The 13254-nt window shown below is 35.6% G+C and overlaps 1 protein-coding gene across 1 annotated transcript in view; it reads left to right on the top strand.

Annotated features, from left to right (window-relative positions):
* The window catches only part of SLC6A11 (solute carrier family 6 member 11), a 165068-nt gene extending 152191 nt beyond the window's left edge, over positions 1-12877 (top strand). The window contains exons 11-14 of the mRNA XM_074283907.1: positions 4477-4579; positions 5825-5925; positions 6724-6894; positions 11255-12877. Coding sequence (XP_074140008.1) covers positions 4477-4579; positions 5825-5925; positions 6724-6894; positions 11255-11407 — 528 coding nt within the window. The 3' untranslated portion in view covers positions 11408-12877. The remainder of the gene's footprint in view (positions 1-4476; positions 4580-5824; positions 5926-6723; positions 6895-11254) is intronic.
* The last annotated feature ends 377 nt before the right edge of the window (positions 12878-13254 follow it).

The following is a 13254-nucleotide window of genomic DNA, read 5'->3' as shown; positions in this document are numbered from 1 at the left end:
TAATCTCGTTTGAGCTCACAACAATCCTAGGAGGTAAGTTCTACTATTATCATCCCCATATTGCAGATGGGGAAACTGAGGCAAATAAAATAAAGTGACTTGTCCAAAGTCACACAGCTGATAAGTGACTGAGGCCAGATTTGTTCCTAGCTCCAGGATTAGTGCTATCTCCACTGTACCAGCTGGCTGCCAAAGATACAGAGATATGTTCAGGAGAAACAATGAAGAAAATGAAAATGTTTAGTATACATAGCATGTATACTAAAAGGAAATATGAAATGACTACAAAATGATATAAAATGACTTCAAGAGGAAGAGAATATTAACTGGGGGAATCAGAAGATGTTTCATATAGGAAGTGGCATCTGAATTATGTCTTAAAGAAAGGCAAGGATCACAAGAAGTGGAAATGAGGGTAGAGTGAATTACAGGCATGAAGAAATCACATGGAAAAAAGCATGGAGGTGAGAGATAGATGTGGCAGGATCCTGGTTATGAACCTAGCTTTCTGACTCCAAATACATTGATCTTAACTTTGCAACATATTGCTTAGTGGAAATAAATAATTACATCTAGTTAAGAGAATTGAGGACATTAATCACTAGCCCTTCAAAATCCTAATTATTGGGAGGGGTAATTAAGTGACAATTTTTGATACCAGCCATCCTTTCCTCCAACGGAACAGCTACCCTGGATTGACCCTCCCACACTGAAGATTGCCTAATACACTAATTCACCTCCTGCTATTAGGATAATTATGGACTTCATTCTCCCCTAGCTTTTACCATTTTTAAAAGCCCAACTCAATCGAGAGAGAGAGAGAAAGAATGGAATGTAAGACTATGAATCCTCAGTTCTTTTTTCCTAAGGAAAATTCTATGGCTTGACCATTTAGTAGTCATCATTTCATTTTCTGTTTGAATAACCTTTGATTATTCAAGGTGGCAGAAGAAAAGCCATTCATTGAGTCTAATTTAAGCAAATGCCCCATTTTGCTTTGAATGCTCATTCTTCTCAAACTTGGTGTCTAATAATTTTGACCTTATCCATTTCCAGTGATTTTAAACAAAAAAATTTAGACAAAAGCACTTTTTTCCAGGCTATGCTTAACAGATATAGAAATGGAACACTGTGGTCCCTGTTCTCAGAGAACTTAGAGTCTATCTAAAAAGATAAGATTTGTTCCATGAAATTGGCTATGAATAACACCAGCTTGACTAGAATTGACCAGGATTACCTAGTCATGGATTACCATTACAAATTATAATTTATGGAATCTCAGAGGGGCCAGAGATGGAACCATTGACATGGCATCTCCCATGAATGGACTACAGCTTATGGCTAGGGGAGATCTAAATAAAGTCTTCAGCTAAAAAAGTCAGAGTCAAAGTGTGTAAGGTACAGGAGATACAAAGACAAAATCAAAACCTGCAAACAGTTTTTAACCTCAAATAGCTTTTATCCAGAAAAAAAAAATAGACAAGGAATAGAGAGATAGGGGAAAACCAGGAGAATTATAGGATGCTTATTTAGGAGAAGATGTCAAGAAAGAGAAGGATTGAGAAAAGTCCATTGCATGTAGCAACTTAAAGATAACTTTGTTAAAGTTTAAAAAGTTAACTTTGAAAAAAAAAGTTGCAGTTGAATGATAAAATCATTGCATTGAATGCTGAGAGGTGAAAGAGTAACTGTTACTATCCCTGTAGTCACCTGGTTTGGCTTGTATTCTTCACTACCATATTTAATTCCCTGATACCACCTCTTTACTTCATCTCCTTTTCTCCACTTAAATTCAAGACCATATTATCTCTCATCTAAACTATTGAAATAACTTATAAAAGCATGGGCTCATAAGTATGGAGTTAGAAAACTTCAAAAGACATTTAATTCAAACCTTTCATTGTATTGCTAAGTAAACTGGGACTAAGGGATATAAAAGGGATTTGCCTAAACTCACACAAATATCAAGAACCTGGGGTGTGTTTTGAATTCAGATCACCTGACTGCAGAGAGGATGCTATTTCTATTATACTCTGTCTGAAGTTTTTCTCCACTTCTTTTATCCACAAAGCCGCAGGATAATATTCTTAAATCTAAGGTTTCTTACCACATCACTCTCCTATTCAATAAACTCTACTGGCTCCCTAACATTTCAAGGATCAAGTACAAATACAACTACTGGACATTCAAAGCTCTTCACAAACTGGTCCAGATTGACCCTCTCAATCTTGTTCCAGGCCCTGCTACACTACTGTATGTACTCTTTGGTCCATCTATTTGACTTCTTTTTTCTGAGTTTTTGATGCAACATTTTTTATTTTAATAGTATTTTATTTTACTAAATAAATGCAAAATTAGTTTTCAAAGTTCACCTTTACAAAATCTTTAAACTGATTTCTTAAGGTTTCTCACATGTGGCCCTCTGTTCCTTTTCGCCATGCTTTTTACTACCTGTCCTTCACTTCTGGACTGTATTCCTGCCTCCATGAACTAGAATCCTTAGCTTCCTTTAAAATTCAGCTCAAGGGCCACCTTCCACATGCAACCTTTTGGCAATCCCTAGCTGACAGAGTTTTCCCCAAAAACCACCTTGTATCTACTTTGTGTGTATCCTTATGATATAAGCTTTCTTCCTCATTAGAATGGACCTCAAGAATAGACATATATTATATTTTCATCTATTTTTCCAAGCACCTTAAGCAATACCTTACCCATGGTAAATGCACAATAAATACTTTTTTGATTGAGTGGTCAAATAAGTATGGATGTTTTTTCCCCAGACTTTGTGAAAGGAAACATATAAAATAATATTTTCAGAGGATGATAGGGTAAATTGAAAAAAAAATAAAAATAGGTAGGCTTGGACATGTTTGTAGGCAGCAGGAATGGAGATGTTAGATACCAAAGAATTAAAATTAAGAGAAACAATGGAAGAAATCATCCAAGGAGTAGGGTCTTATAAGAGATGGGAAGAGTGGGATCAAGGGTGCAAATGGGATCAAGGATGACCTTGTCAAAGAACAGGTCCATATTGCCCTTAGAGACTAGAACAGAAGAAACTAGAATGGGAAATGATGTCAAGATGTTTAAGTTCTCTTTTAAATAAAAAATAATAATAAATTGAGGAACAAATGAGGGGAAATAACTTGCTTAATGTCACATAACTTGTTAGAAATGGAGTCACTATGAAAACATCCATATAAATGATGAATACTCAAGTGAGCTAGGAGAACAAACTTTGAAGAATTCAAAAACTCTGATCAACATGTTGACAAAATGCTGTTCTGATTGACTGATAATAAAGCATATTCCTGACTTGCCAACAGAGAGGTGATAGACAACACTTGCGGCAAACATACATTTTCTGACATGGTCAATGTGGGGATTTGTTTTGCTTGGATACATATATATATATATATATATATATATATATATATATATATATATATATATATATATATATATATATATGTATATATATATATATATATATATACATATATATATATATATATATATATACACATACATATTTGCTACTAAGTATTTGCTGCTGTTATTTCAATTTGTGGGAAGAAGATAAGTGTCTAGGACTGGGATAGCAAACAAATAAGAAAAAAAAAGAAAGGAAAAAATGTAGGAAGGGAAAGAGAAAGAAGGAAAGAAGAAAGAAAAAAAGAAAAGTAGGAAGGAATGGTCATGTTATCTTTTGCAATGCATTTCTTTTCTCCATCCTTTCCTCAAAATATTTCCTTCCTATTGTGAAGAAATTATTTTTCCCTTCCAATTGAAGGTAATTTTCATGGAGCCTCTAAAGCTTAAAGCTTGAAAGGTCCTTAAAAATCACCCAAGCTAAACCTCTTGTGTTAATGATCGGGAAGCTCTGACCCAGAAAATGAGGTTAGAATCAATGGCAGAGTCAGATCTCCTCACTGTATGCAGTTATCACTGCATATGTAATATCCCCTGGATCTTATTAGTTAGTCTAGCATTCAGGTGAATATCATCCTTTTTGTTAGGGTGCTAAGGAATATGAACCTCAACCTGGGGAAGAAGAAGAGCCTTTCTAATGCAGCAGACTAATGGTACCTGGAAGACTGACTGATTCCCGAATTTAACAGGAAGGGTCAGAGGAGCATTGCCTTTGAATTAGAAAATGAAGAGTTGATTTTAGGTAGGTCAAGAAAGAGGGTCTTTATCCTGAGGTAACTGGAAGGTTAGGCATTTGTTACAATAAGACAAAAAGACTCAGAATCAGACACTTACCCAGCTAATTGATTTGGACAAACCCAGATCCTTACTCCAAGTCAAATAATCACCCCAAATCCCAGCATCCTTCCTAAAAGATCCATGCTGAATAGACTAGTCACTGGGGTCAAGAGGAGAGCTGCCCCTGAGCTTAAATGCAGATTAAAGCATATCTGAAGTCACCACACTAATTCTGCTCCCTTGTCTCTCCATCTATCTCTACTGTAGGGTGGTATGTATATCTTCCAACTGTTTGATTCCTATGCAGCCAGCGGGATGTGCCTTCTCTTTGTAGCAATCTTTGAATGTGTCTGCATCGGCTGGGTTTACGGTAAGTATCACTCTTCCTCCCATCCCCAGTGCCATTTGCCATGAAATCTCTTTTCCTATGCCAGCTGCTACCCATAACACCTGTTTGCCGGAGTCAGCAGGAGGCATAGGCTCTTTGTTCTGTCCAGCCAGTACTTGATGTGACTGTGACTGGGCAGCAGCCCAAACACCAGACCTGAAAGGATCTGCTGTTTTGTTCTCTGTGACTACAACATTCTAGGCCTTGTCCCTTTATCTCTCTGGCCTTTTCACCACCCTCTACCCCAACTCATGCATAGATTTCAGAATTCTTAGCTTTAGGATAGCAAGAGAGTTCAAAAATTATCTCATTTTACACACAAATTTTACCGAAAGATAAGGAAACTTGAGACTTGAGGAAATTATGGGCTTTCCCAAAGTCATATAGATAGTAAATGGCAGAGGAAAAACTTGAACTCAAGTCCTTAGACGCAAACACCAGTACCCTTTCCATTGTATCATGAAGAATTATTACTTTCCATGGCTGTTAAGAATCCTTCCTAATATCTAACCAAAAATCCGTACAATTCAATTAAATGAGATTTACAATTAAATTAGATTAAATCAGAGGCAGTGTGGTATGTTGGATAAAACACTGGAATCAGGGAAAATCTGGGTTCAAATCTTGTTTTTAGTACTTGCCAGGTATGTGATTATGAGCAAGTCCTCTGTGTCTCAGTCTCTTCATTTGTGAAATTAAGACATTGGATTCAATGACCTCTGAGGTCTCTTCCAGCTCCAAATCTACAGTCCTATGAAACCTGAGTATTTTTCTTTTTTTTCTCTCCTCAGGAGGAGCAAGGAATGTTCATACATATATCCCCCTTCCCACTCAAAGATATGAGAGTAAATATATATGCATTAAGTCTTTTTTTAAGGCTAAGAGCTCATTTTCTTTGCCCTTTCCATATAATTTTTGTAGTCTAATAAGAGAATTTTTAATTGTGTCTTCTGTGCTAAGGATAATATAGTAGATAAAACTCTTTACCTGGAGTCAGCATGACCTGTGTTCAAATACTACTTCAGATACTTTATTAGCTATGTGGCAAGTCACATAATCTTTCTAAATCTCAGTTTCCTCATCCATAAAATGGGGATAATAATATCACCTTCTTTGCAGGGTCCTTCTGAGAATAAAATAAGTAACATGTCTAAAGTGTTTTGTAAAACATAAGGTGCTATAGAAATGTTTACTATTGTTATTGTAATTTGCATTATTTCTGTACAGGAAGCAATCGCTTTTATGACAACATTGAAGACATGATTGGCTACAAACCACTATCCCTAATAAAATGGTGCTGGAAAGTGGTAACTCCAGGGATCTGTGCAGTGAGTATCATTTGGCTAGCTTTCTACTGCCTCATAGCTCTAAAAGCCAGACAATGAATAGCGTGTTCTTTTTAAACAGCAGGTCTGTAGTGTCTGGGACTCTTCTGGGTGACTCCTTCCTCAACCAGAAAGATTGTTCTAGAATCAGACTTGTATTATCCCTGGTCTCATTCAAAATACAATCCAGTAGAGATTTAAAACACCACACACACACACACACACACACACACACACACACACACCAAAATATTACATCACTGCTTCATAGAGGGAGATAAGTATCATGAGAGGTTAGAGGAAAAGGGAGTTAGGAATTCTAACTCCTAACAGGATGGGAGAAGACTTCTAGAAGATGACATTTGAGTCATGCATTATCACCACTTGAAAGAGACCCTAAGAAGAAAACTTAGAGGAATGTCTTAGTCAAGTTTTGAAATTCACAAGTTAAAGAGGAAATATTGCAATCAATCAATAAGAGAAAAAAACAATTTAAATACTGAAGAAAAATATTCAAAATTTTAAAAGAACTAGCAGCTTCTCCATTAATATAATTAAACAATCCTTATTGGCAATGGGTTTGTTTATTAGGAGATAATTATGTAAAAAGTATCTAAAGTTTATAAATGTAGATATATACATATATACATCATTTATGTGTCAGGGGCTATGGGACTTTACATGGTGTACCTCTCTGTAAGCTAGGATTTCTTTGAGAAAGAATCCTTGGGTGTCCCCTAGAGAGAAATGCTCCATTAATGATTTAGATTCCCGTGACCAGGCTATTCTTCCATCTTTCAGGGAATCTTCATCTTCTTCCTGGTGAAATACAAACCCCTCAAGTACAACAATGTGTACACATATCCCAACTGGGGTTATGGGATCGGGTGGATGATGGCACTCTCCTCCATGGTCTGCATTCCACTTTGGATTGTCCTCAAGATGTGGCAGATTGAGGGCACGCTCCTGGAGGTGAGTGAAAACTAGGCCCTGTCACCAAACCATGGAAAAGGGAGATGTGCCAGTTGGAGAGGTGAGGAAAAGAGCATACATGAAAGGGATTGCCTTCAAACTGGGGTCTTTCTGGTAATCCTGGTGCCAAGGTATGTATGTATGTATGTATTGAAACTGGACTAAAAATCTGGATAAAGGAGGAGCTAGTATTTATCTAGCACTTACTATGTACTAGGCACTGTGTTTATTATGTTTTACAAATATTATTTCATTTGAGTCTCACAACTTTTTAAAATAAATGTTATTTATTATTATAATACCAATTTTACAGTTGAGAAAACTGAGGTGAACAGCCTGTAAGTGACTTGTCCAGGGTAAATAGCTAATAAACTTATGCAGTTAGTAAGTGTCTGAAGCCAGATAAGAAAGAACTCAGCTTTTCCTTACTTGAGGATGAAAAGAATAATTGCTGTATATATTTATCTGCTAACTACTTATAGATTTCTTTTGGCATGATAATTCTTTGAAGTAGGTAGTGAATGCATTATGTTTTTATTTTATAGATGATAATAATAAAGCAGTGTGCTATAATGGAAAGAGATCTGCCTTTGGACTATAATATTTGCACCAAAAGGCATCATGTCGTAGTAGATGGAAGATCAGCTTTAGAGTTAGAAAGACCTGTGTAAAAAATTTGCCTCTAATACAGACTGATTGTGTGACTCTGCATGAGTTAACTTAATATCTAAGTACTTCAAATATCTACAACTTGCAGAGCAGAGTCAATCTGCAGTGTTAGAGAGAAGCTCCTCACAGGGAATTCCTCATATGAATGAAATATGAGGATTAGCTCTGTGTGTATACACATACACACATACACAATATTTTTCTGTATGTATATGCATGTATATTGTGGGCATATATACACACATCTAGCCATTGTCTATTTACATATATGTGCAAACATATGTATGTACATATGTACATATGTACATTGTATAATTATGTATGATTATATTTAGGTTTACACCCAGGATTTCATCAATTGGGTGGAGGTGGCAGACTCCTGTTGTGGAAACTTCCTCCTCTATTTGAAATTGTTAATTGATGCATAACTTGACTGTAGATTATGTCTTTAAGAGTGACCTGGGGCCACTAGGTAATAAAAAAAATTAATGGAATGGACTAGACAAAGATGAATCAGAAATAACTGAACTCAATAACCTAGGCTGCTCAACCTGAAAACATAAAATAACTAGGAAAGAGCTCAATATTTGACAACAATTGCTAGAAAAGCCAAGAAGCAGTCTGAGAGAAAATAGGTTTGGTGCCATATTTTTAATCACATTGCATTTCTCCGTATTTATTTATACAATAAATTCAAAATGAATGAAAGCCCATACTATTAAGAAAAAACTAAAAGAGAAGCATATCATATATCTTTCACAGCTATATATGTAGAGCATAAGTTATTAAGCAAGATAGAAATAATTATAAAAGGTAAAATAAATAATTTTGATTACATGAAATTTTAAAAAGCCTTTGCACAAACAAAATTAATTCATCTAAGGATGAATAAAAGGAAATAGTCAACTGGAGGGGAAAAGCTTTGTAATAAATATCACTGGTAATAGTTTAAGGTCCAAGATATGTAGACAATTAAAAATATATATATATAGAAATAAAATTGATTCCCTAATAAGGAAATAGTTAAAGAATATGAATCCCTAATTCTTAAAAAAAGAATAACAATTAAGAGCCATATGAGAGAATGTTCCAGGTCACTAATAATTAAAGAAATGCAATTCAAAACAATCCTAGGGTTTTAATGTATGCTCAGCAAGTTGGTAAAGATGATCAAAAAATAGAAACAATCAATATTGGAGGAGTTATGTTCACGCTAATATTCATCATTGGTGGAGCTGTGAATCAGTATAATAATTCTGGAAAACAAATTGGAATTATGTAAATAAAGTGCCTAAAATATTTATCCCCTTTAACCCAGAGATTACACTGCTAGGCATTTATTCCAGGAGGGTCATGGAAAAAAAGAAAAGCTCCACATATAAAAACTATTTATAGCAACACTTTTCATGGTAGTTAAAAGAAAGAAAATAGATGCCCTTCATTTTAAAAAAAAATGACTAAACACGTTGCAATACATAAATGTAATTCTTTAAGAAACAAGAATAGGATAATACAGAGAAATAAGAAAAAATATGTGAAGTGATACAAACTGGACTAACCAGAGTCAGGAAAATAATATATATAACAACTACATCGATGTAAATAAATTAAAAAAAAACTACTGCAAAATTGAACTGAATTTTGTGACATTATTAAAAATAAACTTGTTTCAAAAGAAAAGACATGCGTACTTCTTAAAATTGAGTCAATTTTATGGTTGATCCCGTCTATCCCCTACCTTAGGAAGATTATTTTGGCATCTTAGTGAAGAAAGGATTGGAAAATGGTAGTACTAGGGGCAGAAAAACCAGAGAGAAGTTCATTGAAATAACCCAGTCAAGAGGTGAGGAAGATACGGACTAAGATTGTGATGAAGAGGGTAGAGCTAAAGGTGGACCTAAGTGAGAAATGTTTGTTTAATTTTGTTGTGTTTGCATTTGGAACTTAAAGTAGTGAATCCCTAGAATCACTGGTCCTTGAAAAGGACTCAACACTGACATAAGATATTTTCTTTTGGGGTAGGACAACTGCCATACTCATGAGTGTCTCCTTACAGAAAGCACAGTTCATTGGCCTGCTACAGGACCTCAGGCCATTTGGAAAAATGACCTTCTCTTCATGCCTTCTTTCTGCAAGGATGGTGGTTATTTCTGGAGCTAAGAGCCCTGTAGCACTAAAGATTCTCTTACTTGGGAAGAGATTATAGGTCACCAGGTTGTTTTGTTAACACTTTGGGACATCATGCTAGCTTACATCTTCAGTGGAAACCTTCATTTGAAACCTTATCATCTTTCCTATTGAGAAAATACCCCAAGGTTTTCACTGGGTTGTTGAAGTTCAGAAATATCAATAGATGCAAGTTTCCTTAAAGATGACTTCAGGGTTTAGAATTTAGAATTAGAAGGGGAGGAAAAATAGACTCTTTGCTAAACCACCCAGTTTCTTCCCAAGGCAAGAACCTATCTAAAAACCCAATTATAAAAGAGATCTTATCTCTTCAGTTTTCTTATGTGTAAAATGAGACATTTGATTTAAGTAGTTTCTAAATTTTCTTCAGCTCTAAAGTCCTATCTTGGAATAATAATTTTCATAATTATAAAAAATTAAGTTTTGCAAAATGTTATCTCACTTTACCTAACCTGAGTATTCTTATTCTTATTTGACAGATGAGAAAATTGAGGCAAAAAGAGATTAAGTCACTAACTTTTAGTGATAGTCAGAAAACATCTGAAGTGGGATTTGAACTCAGGTTTTCCTGACTTCATGGCTTTCACTCTATGATCTATGTCACTGAACTGACCACCTAATTGAGACTGCTTGTCTAATGGTCAATTACATTCCTACTGTGACAGTCCCCATATTTAAGAAGTATTGGAAGAGGGCGACTTGGAGAACTTAAAGCTGCAATTAGAAGGAGATTCTAGAAGAAGTCCAAGGATTGAGCTACACATTAGATTGAGGTTCCATCCATTAACTCACCATATGATTTTGAGTTATTCATTTGTTTTCTCTGGGATTTTCTTAGCTCATCTAGAAATTGAAGGGCTCACACTCAATTTCCCTTCCAGTCTTGACATTCTAAGATTATTTCTATTCATTTAATTATTCTACCATAGTTAGTCATGAACATAACTCATGGACAATGTAGTCCTGATTTTCATTCTCATAGGAATTAATTGACAAATAGCTAAAATTTATAAAATCCTTTAGATAGTCAATAAGCATTTATCAAGCATGTGCTGTGTACCATGTACAAGCTAGGTATAGTCACAACACTGGGTCAATTCACTTCATTTCTTCAAATGCATTTTTATCATCTAGAAAATGAGGATGGTTGAAATAGAACTCAGCTTCTTACACTATGGTTCATGACCCTATATGGGGTCTCATAACCAAATGTGGGAGTTATGAAATTCTGATTTATTATCAGCAAGTATTTGATTTGTGTTCCTATTTTATATATCTATCTCCCCAGGGTCATGTAAATTTTTCTCAGGTGATAAAGGGTTGATATTGGAAAAAGTTTAAGAATCTCTAGACTAGAACATCTCCAAGGCCTCTCCATCTCTGAATCCATGGTTCTAGGAAATCAGGATGGGGGCACCAAACCTGGTACAGTTTGGATGGACAAACAGGGCAAGAGTCCAGGAAGTCCTTACTTACTCAGCTCTTGTCTTCTTCCATCACACAGAAATTCAGGAAGTTGATAGTGCCCAGCCCGGACCTGAAGATGAGAGGAAAGCTTGGCACTGGCCCACGAACGGTTACCCTAAATGACTGTGACGCTAAACTCAAAGGGGATGGAAACATTTCTGCCATCACAGAAAAGGAGACACATTTCTGAGAGACCTTTCTTCGACTGGGATTTTTTTTTATAAATGAATATATAAACTACTTCACTTAATTATAGGAGTCGCTTGTTTTGCACAAAAATTATTAACAAGTTAATTTTAAAGTGAACACTGTATACTTGTTTAAAAGTCATTATTTTTTAATTATTATGTAAGTAACAGTCACAAAGAGATAATATTGTATGGTATGCTAGCAAAAACTTCTTGTAATGTGGTGATTTAAATAGTCATTTTATAGGAATTAAGAAGGTCTGTAAAAATGTGCTGTCAACCTTTTATACTTTGGGTTTGGGAGATGGGGTGGCATTGAGCAGCTCTCATTATGCTTCTAATCCATTTCCACAGGCCATTGTGGACCATTTCCTTCCCAATGTATGTCTATAAAGGGGATTATTGTTTCTTTCTCTGTACACTGGAGAGAAGCTTCCACTCAGTTCTTGTCATCTTCACTTGAGCCCCAGTATCCAGTCATAGGATTTAGAACTTGAAGAGAATTTAGAGACATTGAATCCAAGCCGCTCATTTGATATATGAGATGCTGGAGAGTTTGGCATCCAGGTAGCAACTCCAGGCTCTCCAGGTCTTGAGGTATGATTAAAAAAAAAAGCTCTGGGCTGAAAACGAGGAATCCTAAACTTGATTTCCAGCTTTTCCAGTTACTCACTTAGCTAAATTATCTTCCCTCTCTTAGCCCTCATGTTCCTCCTCTGTATTATGAAGGCACTGGATGAGGTAACCTTCAAAATCCCTTCCAACCCTGGTCCTCCTGTTTTCCAGTCTCAAAATCATAGATCCAGCCAAATTTCAGGAATGGGAGGCCATATCTTAGAGATGATTATCCTTAAATCAGCATCAAAGATATTGGAATTATAGTGGCATTTCTCTCATACTATCCAAGGGAGAAAAAGAGAATGTAAAGATCCCCACACAAGCCCCAAATTCCTGCTACTAGTAAGATCTTAGGCAAGTAATTTTCTGTCTTGGACCTCATTTTCCACATCTGTAAAAGAAGAATTTGGGATCACATACTTCTGAAGGTGTCCTCTAACTCTAATATCCTATTCCTAACTTGCTTTTGTGATATATTTTTAATTCTGGGAGCTAGAATCATTGCCATATCTAGTACGTGTGTGGTTCAAGTCACCTGAGAATGTGTTTGAATGTACAGATATCCCCAAAGTAGAGAGGCAGTCTTGGAATGCAGAAGACATGGGTTTGGGTTCACCTCTGATATGTACTGACTGTGTCACCCTGACAAGTCCCTTAACTTCTCAGTGCCCCAGGCAACTCTCTAAGGCACTAATTGGCAAAAGCAGGTGAAGATTTAATTCAGTAGAGGAGGGTTTTTTAATATTTCAATGAAACCACAGGTTCAAACAAAAAACAAAATAAAACAAAACCTTCCCCATTCCCAAATTTTAGGAAGTTTACCAAATGCCCCATATGTTAAAAAAAAAAAAAAAGCAAATCAAATTATAGAAATGGTGAGCTTAGCCTAATTTTTAATACTACAAAATCTAATTTAATTTTTAAATATAATTTAATATTACAAAAGATGTAGGGTTTTTTTTCAAAAGACCAGATAGTCATTGTCAAGTTGTATTGGATCTATATAAAATTTCCTTCAGCTCGAAGTGATTTCATTATTTCCATGATGCTTTTTCCCAGTCTTTGTCAATCTTCTTAGCATATATCTTAGCACATGAGACTGAATGTTCTCTTTTGTGGTATCTGCCACTGATTAGCTTGGGTAACTCTTTTTCTACTTGGGTCTCAGTCTCTTCCTCTATAAAATTAGTAGATTGGGCTAAATGATCTCAAAGAGTTCCTTCAAGCACTA

This window comes from Sminthopsis crassicaudata, chromosome 1, assembly GCF_048593235.1.
Source record: "Sminthopsis crassicaudata isolate SCR6 chromosome 1, ASM4859323v1, whole genome shotgun sequence".
Lineage (NCBI taxonomy): Eukaryota > Metazoa > Chordata > Mammalia > Dasyuromorphia > Dasyuridae > Sminthopsis > Sminthopsis crassicaudata.
The sequence above is the reverse complement of the archived record's forward strand: the minus strand, read 5'-3'. Positions and strand labels throughout refer to the sequence as shown.